This window comes from Rhipicephalus microplus, chromosome 1 (assembly GCF_043290135.1).
Source record: "Rhipicephalus microplus isolate Deutch F79 chromosome 1, USDA_Rmic, whole genome shotgun sequence".
NCBI lineage: Eukaryota > Metazoa > Arthropoda > Arachnida > Ixodida > Ixodidae > Rhipicephalus > Rhipicephalus microplus.
Window position 1 is genome coordinate 23,829,263 of NC_134700.1, and position 25,967 is coordinate 23,855,229.

At 45.2% G+C, this 25,967-nt stretch overlaps 1 protein-coding gene across 11 annotated transcripts in view; it reads left to right on the plus strand.

Moving 5' to 3' along the window:
* Positions 1-25,967, plus strand: part of LOC119178046 (uncharacterized) — an 831,732-nt gene that overhangs the window by 155,172 nt on the left and 650,593 nt on the right. For 6 of the 11 annotated variants that reach the window (XM_075869285.1, XM_037429209.2, XM_075869269.1 and 3 more), the window contains one exon: positions 23,837-23,916. In XM_075869285.1, the coding sequence (XP_075725400.1) occupies positions 23,837-23,916 (80 nt within the window). Of the gene's footprint in view, positions 1-23,836; positions 23,917-25,967 lie in introns of those variants that run through there. The other 5 variants (XM_075869292.1, XM_075869260.1, XM_075869301.1 and 2 more) reach the window with 3 other exon arrangements.

Consider the following 25,967-nt stretch of genomic DNA (forward strand, 5'->3'; position numbering starts at 1 on the left):
GTTCATTCTTCCTCATGGTGCATCACGTGCGCTACTGGGTGACAGAGGTCGCGTGCTCTTGTCCCAAGTTCTGCTACAGCTCCTTCATTCATGCCGTGTACACCGCGCATCAACAACGTACCACCCCGTAAACGAACGGCCTAATGGAACGTTTCAACTGAACACTCCAATTGGGATGTTGTTCTTCCTTTCGTGACGTGTGCATACAATAGTGTGGTTCAGACGAGGACTTGTACAGTAATGCCACTCCTGCGCCGAAGTGTGTCAGGTCAGATTTACTGTGCCATCTTGAGCATATCAACGGAAATTGCGCCGAAGTCGGATTTTGGATCGTCTATGACCGGCAACAGCCGCTCCGGCGCGTCAATACGTGGGCACCTCGTTCTCAGGGCCACCGAAGTCGCAATCACATACCGATTTTATTACTCTTAATAAACAGTGGTCGCGCGTGCAACTCTGTTGTGCAAGTCCGCTTAACAGTGAAACGCGCTCTCTGCAGCCTGCAGGGGTCCCACACCTGCGCCAAGTCAGATTTACTGCGCCATCCTGATCATGTCAACTAAAACTGCGCCAAAGTCAGATATGGGAGCGTCCATGACCAACAATAGCCACGCCGGTGCGTCAATACGTGGGCACCTTGTTGTCAGGGTCACCGAAGTCACAATCACATACCGATTTTATTACTCGGAATAAACAGTGGACGCGCGTGCAACTCTGTTGTGCAAGTCCGCTTAACAGTGAAACGCGCTCTCTGCAGCCTGCAGGGGTCCCACACCTGCGCCAAGTCAGATTTACTGCGCCATCCTGATCATGTCAACTAAAACTGCGCCAAAGTCAGATATGGGAGCGTCCATGACCAACAATAGCCACGCCGGTGCGTCAATACGTGGGCACCTTGTTGTCAGGGTCACCGAAGTCACAATCACATACCGATTTTATTACTCGGAATAAACAGTGGACGCGCGTGCAACTCTTGTGCAAGTCCGCTTAACAGTGAAACGCGCTCTCTGCAGCCTGCAGGGGTCCCACACCTGCGCCAAGTCAGATTTACTGCGCCATCCTGATAATATCAACGAAAATTGCGCCCAAGTCGGATTGGGGAGCGACGGTGACCGGCAATACGCCGGCGCGTCAAAACATGCGTACCTTTTTCTCGGGGCCACCAAAGTCACAATCGCGTCCCTAGAATTGCTCCGCTAAATTAACAGCGGTCGCGCGTGCGTCCTAAGCAATCTAGGATGCTATGTTTGGTGCCGATGCAACTTCTGTTGTGCAAGTCCGCTTAACGGTTAAACGCGCTCTGCGCAGGGGCTCCTGACGTCTAGTCCAATCGGTGCGTGAAACTTTGGCGGTGATCCGTCGGTGGACTTCTTGATAATTTCCCGCGCTTCGCGTCCACACGTGAACAGTGGAAGCTCGTTGAGACTTTTCCTTTCATATAATTTATGGATCTTCGTTCAGAAGTTCAGTTTCGTAATTCCTTCCAACAGCACATCCGCGTTTGTAATCGCTGCTGTAAAAGCTCCGAAAACACCCTGCCATTTTGATCTCCATCCAGATTGATTTGGTCCGTATTCAAAATTTTCGCATGTTTTTTTTTTAATGTCACCTCATTATTAAAAGCATGCTTCTTGGTCGGAGCAGCCGGAATTCAGTTTTAATACTCGCAGCTTTCAATAGGGAGGCTTACGCTGGCAGCTCTGGGGTCAGAAAGTTCACTGTGAAGCGCGGCTGCGCCTTGTTACACATCCGCCTTTCGCTTTCCAAGGTCAATAGCTGACGGTTAAAAAAAAATTAAACATCACGTCATCGCATCTATTTATCCGTTTTTTTTTGTGTGGGAGGGGGCGGAAGCTGCATCGCTTGAAGGGCGCATTCGCGAGCGTGCTATCTCGAGGCCTAATGAGACATGCTCGTAAATTTTCTAGGCTACTATAACCTCTGCCTCGAGTTTAGATAACTGACAGTGCAAAAACCGCTTCGGCAATTGGAGTGACCATTGTCGCTTCAGCCAGCGTTCATCTGATCGCGGTCGCGCGTGCGTCCTAAGCAATCTAGGATGCTATGTTTGGTGCCGATCCAGTTGGAAGTTAGCGCTCTGTCCTCTTGTGTCGGTCTGCTCCGCCGTTTCTTCTTCCCCGTAATGCGCTATACCAGTTCAAGTACGACGAACCAACTCGCCCAATCTTCAACACTCGTGGTTATCTGATCGAGTTATGCGACGTCGTGTCCAAAGATACTACTTGTTTGTTTCACTTAGGCTCTTAGCAATGAATGCGATACCAACAGTCTGTTGCATTGAAAGTACAAGAAAGAAGGGTGGAACAGCCGTCTTTAATACCTGCGATATTAGCTCGAGTGCCAGTGATCACACGCAAAGTTCATAACAGCCCCCCCCCCCCCCCCCCAGCGTTCCTCGTTCCTTCCTGCTTTTTGAAGATGAATGGGGCGTTCCTCTCGGCTTTTGTAACATTCGATGACAGGCCTGTCACACGGGGTGATGATTTGCACTCCATGCAAAGGAGGTAGGTCAGCTCTTTCATTTGCGATAGCAATTATATGGACAGTCACGATGCGCCGACGCGCGCTTATCTCCCACGCGTGTTCGCCCTACTTCCGAGCTGTGCGGGCGTGTTTTCGCGCGCTCCGCCTGTTCGGCGGATTCAAGGTCGTGCAAGGTTGTGCAAGGTCGGTTGGTGCAGAAGCAGCGCGCAACGAGAGATAAGTTTCTCTTCATTTCTTGGTGTTTGTGAACACCATTATTATTTTTTCTCTCCTGATGAATAATTAGCGTTGCAAGTACTGTAGGTGTGGGGCACGGGCAACGTTGTAGTGACGTTGACCACGTGAACGGGCTAGGCGGCTGTTTTGAAGAAGGTCGGGGTGCCCGGTTAGTTGTTAGAGAGCTAGAGCCGAACACGAAGGGACCTAGTGAGAGGCTACTAGCAAAATTGAACACGTATGTGTGCGGTGTAGGCGGCAGCTTCAAACAGTTGTTGAGGTAGGAGAGTTAACGGAGGTGGCTGCATAGCGAGATTAGGGTTGAACATAGGCCTGTCGGGCACTCGGTCCGATGGTCAGACGGGCGATGGCTAAGGAGGTTAGAAAAACCACGAGCGAGAGTGAGCTGGTGCAGTGCGAAGAATGCAAGCGCTGATGCCACTTAGATGAGACAGCATTCATGAGTTTGGCTGACGCGCGGAAGGAGAGCTTCGTGTGCAGGCTGTGCGAGGCACTGAAGGTGGCCGTGTAGCGCATGGAATCTAGCATCAAGGGGCTTCAGGGGGAGCTTAGGGCGGAACGGGAGCAGAGGATAGAACTCCAAAGAGAGCTCGGAGCGTCGCGTGAGCAGGAGGAGGCTACCGCCAGCCTATTAGAGCAAATGAAGGGCGAACTTTGAAAAAAACGAGGAGGGCGGACCGAGCTAGAGCAGCGGGTAAAGGAACTAATGGCACTTTGCCCCGCCCCCGAGCGGTGTGAGACGGAAGGCCTGGGTAGCGGAGAAGGCGACAGGCGGGAAGGAACAGACGAGAAGGGAGGTCAGGGGGCCGCAGTGTCTGGCCACAGCACGGAGGCTCCGAGAACATACAGCTCAGTGGCGCAGCAGTCTTCAAGCAGGGCAAAAACACAGAAGAGACGGCAGAGAGAGAAACAGGTGAAGCAAACAGGGGCGCCATCACAAACAGGAAGCCAGCGATTGGAGCGTAGAAGGGTCCTAGTGGTGGGGGACTCTAACGTGGCCATGGTTAGGGATGGCGTCTTCAAGACAGTGAAGGAAGATGGGAGAGTCAGGGTGGAGGCACAGTCAGGGAAGAGCATGGTGGATGCACTGGCCAAAGCTCAGGAGGTTGTAGAAGACAACATGGAGGGCGAAAATCTAGTCATTATTCATGCTGGGCTCAATGATGTGTTGAAGGGCAAGGAACATAACCTTCAGAGAAAGCTAGAGGATGGGACGCGTAAGCTCTGAAAAGCCTCTTTGAGTGTGCATGTGACCATATGCAGCCCTGCCACGGTGGTCTAGTGGCTAAGGTACTCGGCTGCTGACCCGCAGGTCGCGGGATCAAATCCCGGCTGTGGCGGCTGCATTTCCGATGGAGGCGGAAATGTTGTAGGCCCGTGTGCTCAGATTTGGGTGCACGTTAAAGAACCCCAGGTGGTCAAAATTTCCGGAGCCCTCCACTACGGCGTCTCTCATAATCATATAGTGGTTTTGGGACGTTAAACCCTACAAATCAATCAATCAAGGAACATTTATGGCTAAAAGGGAAAGTGGCAGGGCAAATGACACTCCTGGGTTTCGTGTACTTGTGGACGGGAGCAAAGGCCAGAGAGGAAAACCAGGCAATGGTAGAGTGTATATCAAATGACATTCAGGAGTTAGGAGGAGAGTGCGAGATAATTATACTAGGAGATATGAATGCACACATAGAAGATATAGATGGGTATACTGACTCAACAGGCAAAATGATCATGGATATGTGTGAAAGGCATGATTTGATCATTTTCAACAGTACCCAGAAGTGTGAAGGGCAAATAACATGGGAGATAGGAAGGCTGCAGTCAACGATAGATTACGCACTGATGTCACATAGGATGTATGATAAGCTCAGGGGAATGCACATAAATGAAGGTGGCTCCAAAAGTCTGGGTAGTGATCACAAACGTATCAAGCTAAGTTTTGGAAGAGCAGCGAAAGTGGGAAGGAGACAAGATGAGCAACTACAGGAAAATTTTCATTCAGAAAGGCAAATAGAAATTGCTACTAAACAAATTGAGAAAGTAATCACTGAGGATAATAAAAATGTGTGGACATACACAAATCTAATTAGACTGTTTGGGCTAGAGCTTGCTAAGGCACGTGACAAGTCACCCCGGAAAAGAAGACACAAGCCCAAGAGTTGGTGGGATGAGGAAGTTAAGAGAGCCATAGCAAAACGTCCGGAAGCCTCTGGGAAACACAGACATGCTAAGCAACGGGGTGAACCGACAGATGATGTTGAAAGAAAATGGGAAACCTTTCTAAGCTGTAGAAGGGATGCATCTCTTCTGATCAATGAAAAGATTAGAAGAAAGGGAGCTCAGTGGCTGGCAGAAGTACATAAAAATCTAGAAAGGCAGCTGCGAAATTTTGGAACCATCTAAACTCCCTAAGAAATGAAACAAATCTAGAGCAGAGGTTTATAACTACAGCTCAAGGTGCTAGGCTAGAAGGGGACGAAGCTATTGAATATATAAAAACAAGGGTGACAGAAAAATTTCAACAAAGAAGTGCCTTATGCACCACAATAAACAGGGATGGATAAAGTGGCACAATGGCTCCATTTTCAGAACGTGAGTGGGAAAAGGCTGAGAAGAGGGTTCCAAGTAGTACATCAACAGGCCCAGATGGCATTCCGATTATGCTGATAAAGACATTGGGTCCGAAGTCTAAACAGACTTTGAGAGAGGCAGTGAGCAGAATTATAATCGATGATGAAGTCCCTGATGGATGGAAACTTGGCAGGATGAGCATGATTTATAAAGGAAAGGGGGACAAAGATGACATAAGCAACTACCGTCCCATAACATGACATCAGTGGTCTACAGGCTGGCGATGCAGATTATAAAGGAAATACTGCAGGCATGGATAGAGGATGAGGGGGTGCTGGGGGAACTGCAGAATGTGTTTCGGAAACACAGGAGGTTGGAAGACAATCTGTTCTCACTGACGCAGTGCATCGAAATAGCAGAAAAGGAACACAGACCCCTGTGGCTAGCATTTTTGGATATCAAGGGAGCGTACGATAGCGTAGTTCAAGAGGAATTGGGGGGAATACTGGACACACTAGGCGTGGAATATGTAGTCACTAATCTTTTGATATCTATAACGGTAACAAGGTAGTTATAAAGTGGGCAAAACAGGTATCCAAGCCCACAGAGGTGAAACATGGGGGCTTAGGCAGGGGTGTCCTCTGTCACCGTTGTTATTCATGATGTACCTACGAGGATTAGAGGCCAAATTAGAGGGAAGTGGACTGGGCTTCGACCTCTCTTTCGTCAAACAAGGAAAACTCATTGAACAGGCACTACCAGCATTGATGTACGCAGATGGTAAAGGGCTAATGGCCGACAACAAGGAAGATTTGCAGAGATTAGTGGACATCTGCGGTAATGAGGGAGATAGGTTAGATTTTAGATTCAGTAAGCAAAAATCAGCAGTCATGATTTTCAATGACAACGAAGGTAGTGAGCTTAGGATACAGGAGGTCACGCTTGAGATAACAGATAAATACAAATATCTGGGCGTATGGGTAAGCAATGGGACCGAGTACCTGAGGGAACACGAAATATACGTGACGACTAAAGGTAACAGGAATGCAGCAGTGATGAAAAATAGGGCACTGTGGAATTACAATACGTATGATGTTGTGAGAGGAATATGGAAAGGGGTCATGGTTTCCGGACTGACGTTCAGCAATGCGGTCTTGTGCATGAAGTGAGAAGTTCAAGCAAGATTATAAATTAAGCAACGTGGAATAGGTAGGCTTGCCTTAGGAGCTCACGGGAATACACCAAATCAGCGAGTACAAGGTGATATGGGATGGACATCATTTGAAGGCAGGGAAGCTAGCAGCAAGATAAAATTTGAGAAGCGATTGAGAAAAATGGGGGAGGAGTGCTGGGCTAGGAAGGTTTTCAGCTACTTGTACATGAAGAATGTCGATACAAAATGGAGGAAGCGAACCAGGAAATTGACTGGTAAATACTTAGAAAACAGCAGGTGGCCAAACCAAAAAGTACTATCGGTTAAGAAGAAAGTGAAGGAAACGGAGACTTACATGTGGTGAATTGGCATGATTAAGAAGTCCGCACTAGTGATCTATTGAACTTTTAAGCAGGAAATTGCTAAAGAAAGGATTTATGATAATACTCGGGGTAGTTCTCTACTGTTTGAGGCTAGGACAGGAGTATTACGAACCAAGACATATCGGGCCAAATACGGAGGGGAAGACGCAGTATGCAGGGCGTCTGGAGAGGAAGAAGAAACTGCCGAACACTTGATAATGTTCTGTAAAGGGCTTCACGCTATAGTTGAGGTTGATGGCGCAGAGTTTTTCAAAGCACTGGGGTTTAGGGACAGGGAGGGCAAAATAGGCTTTTAGCGGGTAGACTAAACTAGAAGGAGGTTATCTGATTGGTGGCTAAAGTCAAGGAACGAGTGAAAATTAAACCCTTCACTGCAAAGTACCCGTCCAACTTTACTATTTAAAGGAAAAAAAAAAAAAAGATAAATCTAGTGGTTAGCTCATTAAGTATTACGGCTAGGGGGCGTTAGCCGCCACCCAATCTAAAGGGTACAGCCACATCCATCCATCCATCCATTCATCCATCCATCCATCCATCCATCCATCCGTCCATCCATCCATCCATCCATCCATCCATCCATCCATCCATCCATCCATCCGTACTTTGCCCCGTGAATGGGGGGGAGGGGGTTATATGTTTGTGCGTGCACGCTTACCCTTCGGTGAGGAGAATCGTGTGCCTTCGGCTCCCACCGGAAAGATTGCGTTAGTTGCTGGGCCCAACACAAAGGTCACTTTGCTGGCTGTGCAGGCCCGTTTGGGAAAAGAGCGCGCTTTTCATACACAGCGAAGTATAACAACTGGGACACTTGTTAGTTTCCACTCATCTGTACTTAAGACTGTTTCGTGCGTCGTTTTTGTTTAAACAGTGCATTGAGTGTCGAGCGGTAAACGTTGTTACTTCGCGCTCGTTCTTTGTATGTTGTTTTCGTGCGTCATTTGTGCGCGAGCAGCGTGCTGCATGTTTCGATCTGCTTGCCGTTGTCAGCGTTACATTCCAAGTTGTTCCTATCACATTCATTACTTCACCCTTGCGGCAAGACTGAGTTTTTATTTCTGCTTTAGCTGCGTTCGTCACTCTGCTTGCGCGGTTTTTGCCTGCTTGTAAAACACACGATGCTTGGGGGGATGTTATCGAATAAGATATTACACAAAACATGACGGCAACGGCCAGTGGCAGAGCAAGGTGGGGGGGGCCACATTGGGAACGTGCCCTTCCCCAAAATATTTTTTATATATAGCTTACCCTTCTTCAGACGAAAATACACTCCCCCCCCCCCCCCCCCCTATAAAAAAAATTACCTACAGCCCTGGCAATGACCAAGACCTGTTGAGAATGTCCTTGTAGTTGCAATCGCAATAACAACAAAATGGCTCTTGCCTTCAAGTCGTCTTAGGCGTATGCATAAGACACCCTGTGAGGTTCTTTTTTCTTTATGCACTGGTTTCTAGAACACTACAGGGGGATTTCGGAGTATAGACAGAATGCCCTAGCCACGTGAAACATCGTTGCAAATGGAAAACAAAGTTTGTTAAATCAGGAAGTTTCAGCACAGAGGGATGAGTGCCGGAGGAGTTTTGCTTTACAAGATCAGCGAAATGACGTCATGTTAAGCCCAGCAGTAAAGTCGGTTGTGAAGGAAAAGAACCTTTCTATATGCTTGGAGTTGTCTAAGGGAAATGCGGTTGCTATTGTGTATCTGAAGTTGAGAGACAGTAGGATTGGCGTGCTGGTATAACATGATAAAGAGCACTTAACAGCGCAAACGACAGGAGGGGATAGAAGAGACGAGACAAGAGCGCTGAACTACCAAGAATTTATTTCTTGCGAAAGTCTTCGCTTTTATACAGTTACCAGTTGCACCAGTCATGTGCGAAACACAATGATAATATATAACTACATCACACCGACAAGCAAAGGAACAACATTTCTTTATCGCGGAGTGCAACAGAAGCATATTTTATTGAGCATATATTCTCTACCTCTATGATCTCGCGTGTGGTGCGATTCCAGCATTTGGCAACAATAGTATTCTGAAAATATTGCCCTGCAGCCACACATGCTTCAGTGAATGGACAGCCATCCTTATTTATAATGATCCACATTGTACATATGTTCTTTCAGCCTCTCATTTATACAACTATCTGTTTGACAATCGTGATATATTAGTTTTAAAAACAATGCCTATAGTGATGGGCCTTGACATAGCGCTGCTGTTCGTACTCTTACTGAAGTGATTGGAGTTTTTTTTTCTTTACTGCTGCACGAGATGACTGCGTTTAAGTTCCCTACGGCTACCTTCGCTCATCGCAGGATACATCGACACTGCTAGATCCATGTCCATTCTTGCGTATTCATTTCATGGACTTGGTCACACCTTGTGGTTTACCCAAGCCCGCAGCTGCACTAGCCAGCACTTGCAAATTCAAGCATCCAGATGACCGGTCATGCCCATGACTTCAGCGTGCTCGCATTTTAATAGCCGAAAACGATACCAAACACATTTCGCTCCCACAGGACAAGCGTAGTCTCAGGATAGGAAGACAGCTACAGAGAGCTCACCACTGTCCAATTATCTACCGCACCGTAGAGAGCTCGAATGTCTATCTATGTTTGCATAGCAATAGCACACATTTTTTGAGCGAAAGTAATGTGCATATTCCCTTGTTTAAGGAGCTTATTCAATCACTTGAATGAGTCTGTGTGTGCGATTTCAGGCAAAGTAAGCCTGAAGTTGGAGCTACATGTATTGTAGGGATATGTATTGTGGTTTTGGGACTTACTGACCCATGCTGTCCAACTACACAACCCTCAGGGTTGAAACACATTCTATGTTAACCTGCACAACGTGTGGCATCAGCCATATGTCCCCTTGATACAGCGGCACGAAAAATACGTAGAATGGATTAATTTAGGAACATAACTTTATGTGTGACAACTTATTAGTTGGAGCTATCGTAGCAATGCAAAGGGATGGAAACCCCGCCGAGGGTGGTTGTTTAATGTGATAATAAAGTTAATTCTTACACATACAACGGAACCTGCTTGCATACGGCAGTATCAATCGAAATCATTGAGCAAAGGTCTTCATTACACATTGGACGTAAAAGAAAATTGATAGTTGAATCACTGATAAAGAAACACAATTATCGTTTAAAAATAAGGAACAATACTTGAAATAATACTGAAAGCTGAAAATAAAAAAAGAGCTCGATTCAAACGGAAGTCGTACATCGCCGATACTGCGCCACGAAGTCCACAAGGTAGGGCTGTCTAACAACCACTGCAGAAAGTGACATGATTTCCTTACAGGACTAGCCTGAAAAAAAAAAAAGAAAAGAAAAATGCAGTAAAGCATCTGAAAATAAGAATTTGAACTGACGATTTGTGTCATGATCGCTTCTCCAACTGCGCATCAAGCCACTATACGCCACCAGAACAGCTAGACAGTGGCGTCTAAAATGACTACAAATTTATGGCGATGGGCCCCCACACTTTTACCATAACATTTCTGTTATGGGCCCTCCTCACCGTAGTCTTTGCTTTACAATCACGGGCCCGTCGCTTTAGCTGCACCGCTTTTCTGACGGGCTCCGCCACTGTTACGATTTTGCTACGGTGACGGGCCCTTTCACATTAATGATAGTACTGCTCTGACGGGCCCCGTCACTGTAGTCACGATTACACTACGCTGATGGGCCCCTTCACCCTAACGATAGACCCTTTTAATAATTTGCAAGTGCGCTTCTCGGCACTGCATCTTTGCTCTCCTAATGGCGGCACCTGTCCTACTTCAAATGAAGACCAGGTCTTAGTTAAACACGCTAAGGCTTGTTTGTTACGCGCAACAATGTCGAGATAGTGAAAGCTACATTTTCCATGCTTTAGGGCAAGTAAACTCCGCTTGGACACTTCGTTTGCAGAAAGTGATTAGCCACAATCAGTAGGGCAAACTGCATAGCAGGAAAGCTAGCTTTACAATCATGAAAAGGGTCTATTGTACTGAGTTGACGGGCCCCGTTACCATAGTCACTGCCTTGATATTATCGAAGGCCATAAGCAAACTTATTAGCAGAAGAAAAAAACAGAAAAAAAGTCTTCAGACAAATTGAAGCACAATGAAAATTACCTGTGGAGGGGAATCCCACCCTTTGTTTTGCAGATCTCACTAACACTTTCTATGATGTGTGGCGATTCACTCCGCTCACCATTCGCACGTGCTCGTTGACAGTTCTGCGTTTGCGGGGATGTACGTTTCCTTCATTAGTGCAAGTTCACTCGCTCGTTTGATACAGTCTGAGATTTCTCGCTGTGAAAGTGTTTAATAACGTGTTAGTAGCTTAGCTTTCATGTTATCGCTTCTTGCATCATCCTCCACGGTGTTTCTCACATAGGCTTTAGGGTGCCATTGTGGCATGCTACAAGGGGGGGAGGGGGCACCACTTTGTCATTTGCTTTCCCTGATTGGATGTGGCGATATCTACCCAGGTATACATGCGGGTACAAGCCTCATGAGGCTTTGGGTGTTAGGGGCAACCGTGGAATGCTGAACACGTCTGCGATAGAAGCAGCTATGAGACAGTTGGAGTGTTGGTGACAGAAAGGTGGAGATAAACTGTAGAAATAGGTGAGAACTGAGGTTATTTTGTCTGAAGAGACAGAGAGATAAATTTATATTTTTTCTATGTTAAAATTAGATCGATTTAATTATTTCGAAGTAGATAAGACATAAGGTCAATATAAAAATAGTTTTTTTTTCTTCTTGCGAGTGTGGTGGCACACGTCACCGCCCCATTATAAAGGGGTCGTTCATGGCATCCATCCATCCATCCATCGTGCAGCCCGTGCGTATGTGTCTTGCTGGTATTGCTTCTGCGGCACTGTCAGTTCTCCGTGCCTCGTATTGCCAAAAAGTATATTATTGACATGTGCGCTGTTTAATGTGTTGCGCCATTCTTTATGCCACTGAGAACCGCAGAGACTCATGATGCAGTGGTAGAGGCATCAGGGCAGCCTGAAAATGTGCTTCATGCCGATGTGCCGAAGTGGCTATTTCACAAACCAGGAGAAGGTATCTATGCTTGCTGTACCATCGAACGTTCTGTGACTTGTGGAGCAGGAGCCACTTACAAGGTGACGCAGATATGTGTGGTTTGTGAGAAGCATTTTGAGGAACCTACTTAGGAGGTACTTTTAAAGTTCCAGTGGGTGGCGTCGTCAACGAGATCGCCAGGGAGAGACCGTGCCTGAAGCCTGATGCACTACCAATGCTGTATTTGACAACTACCTTAAGCACTTTCTACTTAAAAAGGCACCGAAAAGGAAAGAGCGAAGCATTTGTGGCCAAACCGCCGCTAAACGGCATAAGTGCAGTGCCGTTACAGATGTCAGCAGTGGACCATCATGCACACACTGCAGGGCGTCCGATGAGCTGCCAGCGGTGGATAAGTAAGTGATGACCCATGCAGACCACACCAGTAACCACAAAGTGTTCAGTCCACTGGGCTTCAAGCTGAACACCCGTCCTGCAAGACTTCAATTCCTGCAACATGGACTAATTTTGATTGTAGCACTAACTGGCTCTATTGCCTACGTGCGTTATGGCACCAAAAACTTTGCTGCACTATTTATTGAAAGAATGGCGATGTTTGGAGCTGTGATGCCTGGTTCACTACTAGCTACAGCATATTTACGAGAAAAGGAAAGTGGCAAGCACGTGCTCAGGACAACCCTTGAAACTGAAGTATTAATGAAAAAAATCTGCATCGCAATTTTGCGTTGTCGATATGGCCTGAAACCTGATTTGGGAATGTTGCCGAATTCAGGGGACTCTATTTTTTTGAGAAGTGTCACCATAGTATTGATACTGAAGGGGAGAGCTGGGCGCAGTGCAAATATCTGTGAAGGCTCGTGTGAAACAGACTGTGCAGGAAAAAGCGCTCAGCTCGCTGTAAGTCTGCAACTTGCCTTAAATGGTCAAACAATCTCTTGAATAGCAGCTGTGTATCTCGTGTGCTGAAAAGGAAACTGGCCACTGTGCAGCAGCAGTGGCTTATATGAAAGCCCAGAATGAGGCACGGAATGAATCAGCAGTGCAAGAAAGAATAGCAACCCTCCCTCAAAAGCAGCAACTTGCTGTGAAGACCTGCTTTCTTGCTGCCCAACGACAATCTGTGAAAGGCATGTTGTACGATAAAAATCGAATAGTCAAGTGCCTTTTGATGCGAATGCGCAGCTCCGGGCAAACTTTCGGTTCGCCAGTGACAACGTAGCCACATGATTCTACTACCTCGGCACATAAGAGCATATCCTTAGCATGGTGCTGCATCATATCGAGTGGGATATGCCACTGACAAAATATGACCACGACTGAGCACTGCAAATAGCAGTAGATTAGATCGGGGTCGAGTAAAATCACTGCGTTGGAAACAACGCGAAATGGCCGGGATGAAGACCTAAAAAAGAAAATCCCACAGGCGCTGTCGTTCAGTCCCGTGTGTCGCGGTTTTGAATGCAGTAAGATGTATCAAGTGGCAGCCAGCTGCAACGACACCCTGAGTCGAGAAAATTTGACTGTGAATGTTTTCGCAGTGACAAATCGCAGTTTTATTTGTTCGCGATCGGCATTGCCGTGAGCCAATCTTGCGAAGCGAATTCTCACCTCTAAGGTGTCAGCCTTAGCTTATTATATTCAAATGACAGCTCAGGTAAGCCGTATTACATTCAATGTGGCTTCTTGTATTTTTCTTGGTTATTATAAGTACGGTATCGCAAAAACAAGCAGATATTGTGAGGTACGTGTGTGTGAAACGCTTCGTCATTTTGTCATTCTGAACCAGCAGAGGATTATCTTAGGTCATTTATTTGGTGCTAAGGTTTCTTACATCCAGTTATGTGTGTTGCCAAGTGTGTCAAAAGCAATGAAGAAGACTGGATTCGCAGCAGAAAGTGCTGTGATACACTGCTCGTAGCTGAGGAGCCACCGACGAGCCGTGGACAAATAGATGGATGCTATGAGTGTCCCCTTCATAACGACGCGGTGACATGTGTGCTACCAGGCCCGCAAGAAAAAAAGTAAAGCTTTCTCTTTAAATTGGCCTAATGCTTTATTTACTTCAAATAAATGGATCTTAATATAACAAAGAAAAATATAAATGCATGGTCCCTGTCTGCCCCTCTTCAAGCAGAGTGACCTCATCTTCCCACTATTTCTGTCCTTTACCTGTACTTTTCTGCCACCAATACTCTAAAGGAGCGTTTACTCTAGAGAGACACGACACCGATTTTGATCGGCGGGCTGTTTTTAGGAGTGTCTTTTCTTTTGTCATCTGCCTATGTACACTGCAAAGACACAAACAGTCCCCGGGTGGCCTCTTGAGGCCTCCGCTCGCGCATTGTCGTGCTCACAGTATTTCGTTGGCCAATTCTGAGTCACATTGGAGGCACACGTAGCGACACCGACTAAACTTGCACATCTGCACCTCATTTTCAGCCATGCTCCGTGCTCTGCCACTGTCCCTTTCTAGCTCAGTGGTGCAGCCCCCGCCATAGTTCATGGTAACGAGGGATGGGATTGGGGACACACAATAGGGTAGTGAAGAAAAGACTTTTGTTGGGTGCTTGAGCTGCCTATTCAGACTCCGCGAAAGCCTCGGAGAGGGCATACTGAACTCCCCCAAAATTTGAAGCAAAGACATAGGGCGAATTTTCGCTCAGCCGCTGATCTCCCGAAGACACGCTGACGACAGGTCTGCGGATGTGTTTTGCTGGGGTTTATCATGTTATACTACGATGAAATATTGTCGTTTGAGGTGTCGTCGGCGTAGTGGGGCCATGGGGTCTGGCGACTCGTCGGCCGATGGTTTGCGTCTGCTTTGTGTTTTCGTCTGGGTCATGTCATTGTCACGTCGCTCTAGTGTAAACACGCCTTAACCGTCTCTTACTTGTTTCTATCGCGGACATGTTCGACATTCCATGGTTGTCCCTAAAACTCAAAGCCTCATGTAGGCTTGTACCTGCACGTATATACCTGTTTGGATATCGGCACATTCAATCAGAACATGTTTCATCGTTTCCTCAGCTTCCCCACAGCATGTAAATCGTTTTCTTCTTTATTGAATCTTGTTATATTCTCACGGGGTTGTGACGTCGATGAATGGAGCAGACTGTAGTTGGCAGATCAAACTGTTTATTCGTGCCTTACTTGTGGCCTGTGAACTGAAGGTCAGATTACAGTGAGGCACTCTGGCACTGATAGAAGCAAACAGAGCGTCGGCCGTCGGTCAAGTGACAAGCGGTGATGGGTGATGGCATTTATACACGTGCCGTCGAATGTTCTAACGTTATTGCTTGCGGCCAAGTAGGTTCAAGAATAATCTGTAATGTTCGCGAAGTGGGCGGAATCCTAATGAAAGGATTTACTACAATTCCGAAACTTCTAGAAGCACTGCAGGCGCGGTTTGCGCTGATATATACGTACAGTGTGACAGGGAAATAATAAAACTTGAGGAAGGAACGTGGCAATATGACTATGCATTGTAAGGCAACCCGACCTCGCTTCGAACGGCAAAATGCTTCCCCTTGAATTATCGTAAAACCTGTCTCTCCTTATTACGTTTTTGCCCTTTTGGTAGTTACTGAGAGCAGGCTTCTTTTTCATTGCTGTCATCCAATAAATCCTCTCCGCCTCACTGACTTCTTGCTTAATGCTCCTTATTGCCATATCGCCCACTTTCTGGTGAGCCTCCTAGTTCTTATAAATGCAGAGCATTTTTTAGTCGAACGATGTCGCGCAACATAGCAGGATGTCGCACGATGTCGTGATAATTTGGCCAAGTCTATATTTCTTACAAACCAGGGTGCAAACATTACTGGTGCTTTACAGTCCTATGACAGATTGATCTGTATCGCCCATTTGCTGAACACGGTCCTCCACAACACTTTTGCGAGGAACTCATTGCAGAAGAGGCAACTTTGATTCATGAGAAGTTGCAGAACATCAAAGGTCTCGTGAAACTCCTCAAACAAAGTGGATTAGCCGGTCAGCTCAGCAGCGGTGTAATGTGGAAGGAGGTTCCAGCAGGATGGGTGTTCAGATCTGTGTTCCGCCAGTTTGAACTAAATAGAAGCTCAACTTGAAACGATTAATTCGGTCGCCACTGAAGCCATTAGCAAGAAAGGATTTTGCCCTTTTTCTAGAGCCATTTTGAAGGAGCTACACAAGCATTTGAAGCAGACAGACATTGCAGCTTGCCATACTGCACATGGCGAAAATTGCGAGAAGCATTGATAAGCCACATGAACCTTCAGCAAGAACAGCGGAAATGTCAGAGATCTAATTTTGTGCGGGGAATTTCAGTTCAATAAAGTAAAATTGGTTATGTATCATAAAGTCACCAGATTTTTCTGGCCGTAGTTCAGGCACGTGTACATGCTTTCTCTAGAAGAGCGTGAGGAGGTGCATGCACACGCAAAGCAGTTGATCGAAGCATTTAGATTTCCAACACCACCCAGCACGTGCGTCTACAGAGGGTCCTGCAAAAATTCAGCTCATATGGAACCATTGAGCGAGTGGTGTGGCATTAATGATGGTGCGCATAACTGGGATGAAGTCAGCGAGTGCATACAGTCGGCACGGCCAAAACATTAAACAGCTATTCTGGGCAGCGAATACTTTTTTGTCTGTTAGCCCCGTATTATAAAACAAAGTTACAAAAAATTGCTTCGTGGGCGTGTGCTTTGTGGGCATACACTTGTCCCCAGCTTTGTTGAAACTTAATTCAGGCTCATGTCAAAGATACACAGAAAAAACTGCCACTCAAGCATGATAGCTACAGATTTGGCCGACTGTACGTGCGTACTGAATCACTGAGCGCGTGCTCTGAATTGGAGCTTCTTGAGTTTGGAAAGAAAACAACTATCCGAAACTTGCTAAACTTGCAAGAAAGATCATGACAATTCCAGCTACAAGTGCCAGCAGCAAGTGCGGCAGGATACATAATGCAGGAGCGATGCATCGATTGAAGCCCGATTCCATGAACAACCTCTTGTTTCTGCACAATAAAATGTGAATTTTTTTTTCACTCAGGTGGTCTTGACCTTTATCGACAATTTAAAAAAAAAGGAGTGGCAGGGAAGAACAGCATACCCTTTTCTTTGTAAATACATTTTAATTTTTCTGTTGTCATGTGCCTTATTGCATTGTTAATTGAGTCGTGCTGGACTGGGCGGGGCCACTGGGCTGGGCAGTCTGGCCTCCATACAATATCGGGTTGGGCTGGCGTGCCTCCGGCAAGCATCGAACCCGGGCTGGGCTGCGAAACTGTGGCCTGTGCACATCTCTAGTCCAGTCTTGTGCTGTTTTTTTTTTTTTTTTTTGAACCTTAAGGCAGCTTTGCAGCGATACTGTGTGTAATGCAGTGAAGCATATCAGAAATATGAAGGGGTAACTCTAACGACACAGTTCATCTCCTTGTTGGAACCTGTGTTTTCTCGAGTCAATACATTTGTGACTGTAGGAGGCTGCAATAGGAGAGTGTGATGAAGTGAAGGATAATAAAATTGTGAAGAGGCCACTGCTAATAGGAAGGGGACTGTATTTGTTTTCGGGGAGTTCGAATACCTCAAATATAGTAAAGTTACGCTGCAAGTTGAATCGTATAGCTAACGCTATACGAAAAATATTCGTAAGCTCGAATTGTTCCTCCCCCCTAATTTATACTGATTCCCTGAGCAGGGTAAAAGCTGTCAGAAGCCTACAGAAAGCACTAAAGCCCACTCTTGTGCCCAGTCTTATGCCCAGTCATGTTGTCCTGTGCTGAGAGCTATGGCACTGCAAGATCTAATGCAACATGTTAGTGGACCAGCTAGCTGCATCCACCACGAAAGCATTCCCAATACAAGCATAGCTATACAAATAAAACTGTTTAGCCGCTTATAGTCCAAAGTTTCTAAAATTAAAATAAACGGAACTTTGAATCGAATCGATCCCGAAACGTTGGGTCAATTTATAGTTTTTATATTTGAACTTTAGGAACTTTGGACTATAAGTGGCTAGAGAGTTTATTTTGTCCCTAGGAATTTTCACCCAGCCAGGCAGATTTCGGTTGAATATGTTCACCTTTAAGCATAGCTATCCCTGCACTAGACTAAAAACACCTTCTTAAAAGAAAGCTCCGGGTCTTCTGGCGTAGCTCATGGGATAGGCCCACACAAAATAAACTGCGCTTTATCGAAGCATATCTCTGTAATTGACTACCAGTATCGAAGTCACACCATACGCGAAGTAACACTTACCAGACTATGAATAGGACACACACATACCACACAATACTTTTTGTCCGACGGCGATACACCTCTATGTGGGAAATTTGGTGAACCACTCGCTGTCCTTTACATTCTCATCCAATGCTGTGCATTACACACCGTATTAGTAAAAAGGACTTCTCACTTGCTTATCGAAAACATATTCCACTACACCATCGAATTTGCATAGGTAAGAAACCAATTTTAAGTAAATATAAGTCATTGTTCGTGTTTTTAAAAGATACTCGTAGCTTTGCACGACCTCTGCAAAGAGGCTGCTGCTGCGGTAGTTGCAACAGGAATGGCACATGCCTCGTAGCCCTTGGGCCCCAGGGTGTTGAAGAGGGATTCGTGCTAATAGGAAATCCTGAAAATTTTGTCATCCTCATGCATTTTTATTATGCACATCTTATGTCACGCTCATTATTTTAGTACTTCTATGTTTTACCTGTCCTTAGTGCGTGGTATTTTAGGCCCCTATAGCAGCCACTTAACAGATCGCTTAAGTACCGTCATATATACCGAATCATTATTATTTTTTCTTCATTTTCAAGGCACTCTTTGGCTAAGTATGGCCCTTACGGCACTAAAATCAACATATTATCATCATCACTTTCAGAAACTGCAAGACATGATGAAAATACTTTTTTTAGGCTGTATTTGTGAAATTTTACAGGTGAATTGTGTTTGTATTTTGTCACCACTCCAGTAGTAGTTGCTTATACTTTGTACAAAGAAATTTTTTCAAGGTTACAAGACCGTGAAAGCATTGCTTAGTGTGGTGAACTACTGTAATATACTCTTTATGCATCCACTGCTCGCACTGCTTGTATGGAAACTTGACGGGCCGTTTTCACCTGTTTGTCAATTTAAATGTTTGTGTCATTTTAAGTGTTAATACACCATTTTGATATTGATCAGAAGCGAGAATCATAGGCGTATTTTCCCAAGGACAAGGGGAGTGCTGGCTTCTTACACTGGGAATAGCTCGGGGGCTGCGCCTTGCCAGTCTCGGCAGTGGTAATTCGCGACTGCCCTGTGAGAAACGAACTGGGGGAAAATTTTCATTCAACGCAGCAGTCACATAATTATATAAAATGGGATTTATTAACTTTTCCCCTAGTTTTCTACTGAGAAGGTTCTTTGTGGCATTTTGCGACCATGAAATATTGGCTTTTTTGCATTGAGGGCCGCTTATGCAACGTGTTCCCACCTTGCACTCGAACATTGCAGAGGAAGCTACACTCAGCAGGGGCGCTAGAGCATTAGACCACTCTGTAGTGTCTTTATTTAAGTTTGCTTGGCCTGAAATTTACATCACAAGTGACGCAGGTGCAGGCGGGAACCAAATAGTAAACGCTTCATGGACCGATCGGGCACTGTTCCCACCCTTAAAAAATCATTATATTCTTTAGAAAACGAGTGGAATCACGGCTGCTCTCTCTCTCGGCTACGGTGAGTCGACGAGGGCGTAGAAGTGTTTTTGAAGGGGCTCGAGTTGGAAGAACTAAAAATTGATTGTACTTTAGTCTCCAATTTACCAGCGTCGCCTTACTCATACTATGGTATTTTGAAACAATCGTGTTGGCTTGCAAAAATGTGATAGGTAAGGCAGTCGACTCAAGCACATAGGGAAGTCCAGCTTTGAGGCTTGCCTCGCAACTTGATCGACCTTAGCAGGGAGATAGCCCACAGTTTTCTGGACTAAGAAGACTGCCCACCTGCGAAGGCTCTCATCTGTCTCTTATTTTGTTTATTTCTCCCTATCCGCAAATAGTTCTCAAAGAGGCGTGCATGCACATAAGGGACTCAACATAGTTTTAATACAATTGAATGTATTTATTAATGGCACATGAATTTATGTCGTCAACTGCAATAAAAGCCACTGCCAGACTGATCGCTGGCAGCTGAAAAAGACACTGTCCGGCATTGCCGAAAAAACTTCGCCACAGTAATGCACTGTTTATTGTGCACACGTAACTTTAACTCAACAAGTTTTTGCAGATTTGTGACATTGCATATCGCACAGAGGATTTCACAAAACACACTTTTTTTTTCTGCCATTAGGGAAGAATCATCTTAGTGAGACGGTGCTCAAAAGAACAATAACACACGAGAAAGTAACGTGGACAAAGCGCAAACTATGAACTCAGAATTTATTGAAAAAATTAATATGCTTGTGTATAATTGAACGTGCTTTAAAAAGACATGATCAAACAAAAATCAGTTTAAGAGTGCTTCTGAGAAGTCCAAATCTGTGGCAAGTAATGTAATGGTGGGTTTCGTGACGCAAAAATTACTTGCTTCTTCAATTCTACGCGCTACCCTATTCTTCATCTGGAAATGCTATGCCATGTCAGCAGCTAAACAAGCACAAACCAGAGAGCGAAATGGAAAAAGTGGGAAGAAAAGTAGAAAGCTAGAAAGAGAAATCAAGATAAAAAAAATTAATAGAGAAAAACAACAGAATAACAAAGAAGGGACGAAAGATACAAAGAAAGCTGCCTAAGTCCCCACTTTTCTCAGGCTTAGCATCATCATAGCTACAAAGTTGCTTTTTTGTTGTTGCTGCATAAAAAACTGCAAAATCCACAGTTTTCCTAATTTGTGACTTCATTCACAATGTGAATGCAGCTCAAGACCCCTTTGTTTCAATCCCAAGTGTCCTCTTATTAAATACCTTGTTATGTACCAAGAATGCGATTTTGGGTGGTGACTACTGCTTTCTGAAAGTCCGCACCAATTTCAGCTGTTGGCGAATGTTGTTTTTTTACATTTGCATTGCATATTTGCATGCTTCACGCTTGGTGCGCTTCGAGGAAAGTCTGAATCAACTGGGTTGCATCCAAATTTCACCGAATAAACGAGGGTTACGATGCCAAAACAATACGTACGCTGGCCGGGCCAGACATTTATCCAAATTTCCGAACTAATGTGTGTCGTATTAAGAAGCTTTTATTGTACTAGCAGACTTCTACAGTTAAAAATTACCACACGGTTCATTTTCAAAATTTCTTTGAAATACTTACTTAGCTACATGATTCATACAGAAAGTGGAAAATTTAAGGCTTTAAGGCAATTGGGTTGTGAGCCGTTTTCCGTAGTTATCTTGTTTACAATCTTGAACTCAGATTCTGGTTTGCAAATGGAATGATCAGTCCAAAAAAGGCCTAAATCTGGCAGGCCCCAAGGAAGGGTTTTGGGAACTTTCGTCATATTATGTACCTTGTTCAATTGGTTGGTTGGTAACAACTAATTAGTAGTCCGGCAGAGCTTTCGTCAACCGGGCCTTAGGTCTCCCGCGTGGGGACGTTAAGACCTTGCTTGACCACCGCGTCGCGGGCCTGCTGGACGGCCCAGAGTTGGTCGCTGAGGCTGGGGCTGCACAGGGCAGCGGCCCACCACGGCGGGAGGGTTCCGGATTTAGCACTTTGCGGACTTTTGGCCCAATCCCAGAGCATGTGATTTAATGTGGCTACCTCAATATGGCACATCTTGTATATATTTGTCCGATATATATTGGGGTATAGTCTGTTAAACAGTGACGAGTTGGCATACGTGTGCGTCTGCAACTGTTGTAGGGCCGTCGCCTGCATCCTGTTCAGGTTCTCGCTGGGTGGAGGAAAGGTTCGGTGGGCCAGGCAGAAAGCCTTCGTAATTTCGTTATAGGTCGTCAAACGGTCTTTGGTGTTTTCCCATAGAGGGCGGTTGCCGGCGCGGCTCAAGAGTCCGTGCGCCGTGGCGTGTGCCGTCTCGTTAAGTTGCGGTGTGTCTTCGATACCTCTCTTATGTGAGCCGAGAACCACAGGAGCCTAGTTTGAAGCTCTGCCTCCTGATAGAGTTTTCTATTGCGCAGGACTTTGACTGCTTGTTGCGAGATCCAACCTTTGGGGAAGTTCCTTACCACTTCTCTCGAGTCCCACGGGACAGTAGTGCATGACGAATGCGTGAGCGCGAGTGCCACCTCTACTTCCTCTGCTTCTTGCGCGTGCTCACATCGAATACTTGGCGATACTCTTGTTTCGCCTTTCCAATCGACGACCATGATTGTGAATACCTTGTTCAATCTGTTTCTTTTTATTAATATTTATTTTTCCTTCAAACGGTCTGCTGCTGTCATTCTAAGGGGGCTGTCACCTGATGAAACTTCTCATGGCGGTAGCTTTTGGGGCAGCTCCTATCTTTCTTTGAAGGACAAATAAACATTAAATTGAACTAATGTTGTCTTAATCCCCGAGATGCTGTTGAGGAGGGGAAAAAGGCCACATAGGGCAATGTTAAACAAGTAAGGGGACAACATTGCACTCTGCAGGGTTTGATATCCAGCCAGTAGCAAGGGCTTCGTAGCTTCGTCTTTAAGATCACTTTCCTGTCTGAGAGCAAATCTGCAATATGGCAGTGTGTAGATTCACAGCCCAGTTTGTTTATACTGTAATGTTGCTGCAAGCATGACCGACTCCTAAAAATCTCGAGTGAAGATAGTGGAGGGGGAGTTACATGTTGCTGACGAAACAGATGTTCGTAGGCAGGTTGTTACTAACGTGTGCCAGAAAACTGAAAAAAGTCTATCACTGGTTCACCAAAGTGTTGCAGAATGCAGCACAGTGCTGCTAAAATGGCTCCTTCTCCAGATCATGAAGGAGCATAGGGCAAGCCAAATAAGACGATGCGAAAAGGTGCATGCTACTCAAATGAAAAATTTTAAACAAAACCTAATGCTGCACTCATAAGGGACCTTCTGTACCTTTCAGGAAAATTCTTAGCCTTTCTGTATCTCTTATCAACATTTAATGTCATCTTTGTGCCATATGTACTATATAGCTTGGCTGGTCATTCATTTGCACTGAGCGCAGTGCCTCTGTGACCAGGGATAGACACCGAGGCTGCCCCTTTGCGCTTCGTGGTTCAATCATTGCCGCAAGTTGGAAATGTGGTGGCGTTTTTATTAGTTCTTCTGTGAATTTTGGTGCGTGCAGTGTCGCTGATTCATAGGCAGCAGTTGACTATTTGGGGCTGCTGATGACATAAAATTGCAGCAGATATTTTCAGGCACTAACAAGCAAAAGCTATAAAATAACTGAATTTACGTTATGCAGCAGTTAGGGTCAAAGAGCTTGAAAGCATAGCGAGATAACCAAAAATAAGCAGTTTAATTAAACAGCTCTAAAATACATTTAAAACATAAAGAGACAACCAAAAATAAGAAGTTTGTAGTAAGCGGTTTTAAAAACATTGAAAACATATCAAGTCAACTAAAATTTTTTTTTTTAATTAACTGATTTTTAATTGGGATTATCAGGGTTTTACAATGCAGACCCAAATCTAAGCATTATTTCATGCATTGCTTGCATTCATATTTCATCTAATTACTGTTTCACTAAAGGCTTGCTTCATATACATTTCAGTACATAAATTTAGTTTTCTTGCTGTCACATTATATGTGCATTTTTTACTGCGATGAAATAATCTATTGCACATTTGCACATCATCGCTTCCTGCCAAAATCCTATTTTGTCTTAGCTTTGTGTGCAAATGTACAACATGCTCGTATTGGAGAAAGCGTATGTACATGCAGTGTTACATCTACTTCTGAATAATGCTCCACTGCTCTGGCTTGTCTTCTGACAAAATAATTGGAAATTGCAGTTAAATGTTGGAACTTCACCATGCCATTTTCTTACAGCAGGAGCCCGAAGCCGAGCCAGAGGAGGAACCGACTGATCTTCCTGCAGCTCTGGCCACCCTGGAGGCTCAGCGCCAAAGGTATGCCTTGCTTAGATTCCATGGAACAGCTTTTTTCAGAACACAGCAGAACTTCTGGATTCCCTATTTACTCTGATGTATCTTCAGCACAAAAAAATGGGGAAGGGATTGGAGATATTCATGATGCCTCTAGATCCGCCTGACCAAAATATTAGAATCGTTGCATTTGGATGCAATCTTTAATGTTGAAGGCCATCGCTGTTGTGGACCTCATAATAATACATGCATAAATACATAACTAAAGACGTAGCGCATAAAATATGTGAGACACAGGACAAAAAAAGGGACCATGCTCCCCATACCCTAATAAATGCCATTAATAAATACCACGGATGAAATTATGATTTATTCTTTCATAGTTGCTATTGGTGGCCACTTTAATAGTGACTCGGTTCTGTAGAAATAGGAGTATGTTTTCATAATTAGCCTTTTTTTTTTCACAGCTGAATTTGTTCGCATATTTTATATTCAGGTATAGCAAGACACCTCTGCCTCCACCAAACGATTGTGTCAAGTGCACAGTCTCCAAAGCCTGGTAATCTAACTATTCTGTTCACCCTTTGCTTTACTTTCCTAAACTCACGTTCAGGTTGAACATTTGATAGTTACACATCCCAAATTTTTCCCTTGTGTTCTTGACAGAGTAGGGAATTTAAGATTAGTGTGTTGAAAATGCGAAGGCGATGACCGTCACACATTGCACACCTACTATCATCAAAAAGATTAGTGTGGGAATAAAGGTGAAGATCACAGTCATGCCATTGGTCTTCGTTCTTTACACTTGGTGGCAACACTTAGAACTATGACTCCAAAGGAAGGAGAATTGCATCCTGTCAGGCCAGCCTTCGGAGAAGTTAATGGTATGTCTGCCCGTCTGCTGGATTATTAAACCAGCAACATTGGCGTTTGCAAAAGACGTTGAACCTGTGCTGCAATGACGCCAGTCCTGCAAGCCTAGCCCTCGAAGCTATTGGCAGGTCACTTTTAGATCTACTGTGCTTACATGGTGATAGTGGATTTAAGGATTGTGAAATGGGGGGCTGGGGCCTTTTCATGGAAAAAATGGGAAGGCCCTATCCTTGAAGTAGCTAGTTCAATGTCGAAATTGCTGATCTTGATGCATAAACACAGTGGACCCACAAGTGTGAGGGAGTTGGAAACAACAAAAGATGAGAGCGTGAGGCGGCTCCAAGTTATGTGGAGATCATTGTCTACAGACAATAAACAAGTCTTCAAAGAAAGGGACATAGTAGTTTCACTCAGGTCATCGAAGATCAGTAAACTCAACAAATTGTACTTACAACTTGATTGATGAGATTGAAATTTAAGAAACGGGGAGGAACTAGAAAGGGACATCGAAGTTTGGGAATCGTTGAGTTTGGAATCCTATTAATTATATAAGGCCTTCAGTTTTTATTCTTCGAGTTAGAGAAAAGAATTCTATTCACTCACAAAACTAAAAGGAAATCCAGTGGAAATGTCTTATGAGATGCAACAGAATCGAAAGTTGGGCTAGTTGGATATGCATGGTATAACTATCATGGTATCATGCATGGTATGCATGGTATAAGCATGGTATGGTGGGCTCGGTGGCACTGCCATGATGCGGTCCACTAATCCGCTTCTGTTCATCATGCAGATTATGACGTCCTTCGTCATGCGAATGTTGCTGCCCTTTCCCGCGGAATCAACGAGCGCTTCGTTGGCCAAGGCGAACCCGTGCACCAGCTGTGTCATCAATTTGCAAATCGGAATCGGCAACCAATCGTCCCGTTCAATGGCGCCACCAGTCCAAGCATGGATCCTCGACAAGATGCCATTCGCCCTACCGCCATCGTCAACAGCCAGCCAGCGGCCTATAAAGGAGCAGCGAATACCCCCCGCGCGCTGTGGGCTCGGTGGCACTGCCATGATGCGGTCCACTAATCCGCTTCTGTTCATCATGCAGATTATGACGTCCTTCGTCATGCGAATGTTGCTGCCCTTTCCCGCGGAATCAACGAGCGCTTCGTTGGCCAAGGCGAACCCGTGCACCAGCTGTGTCATCAATT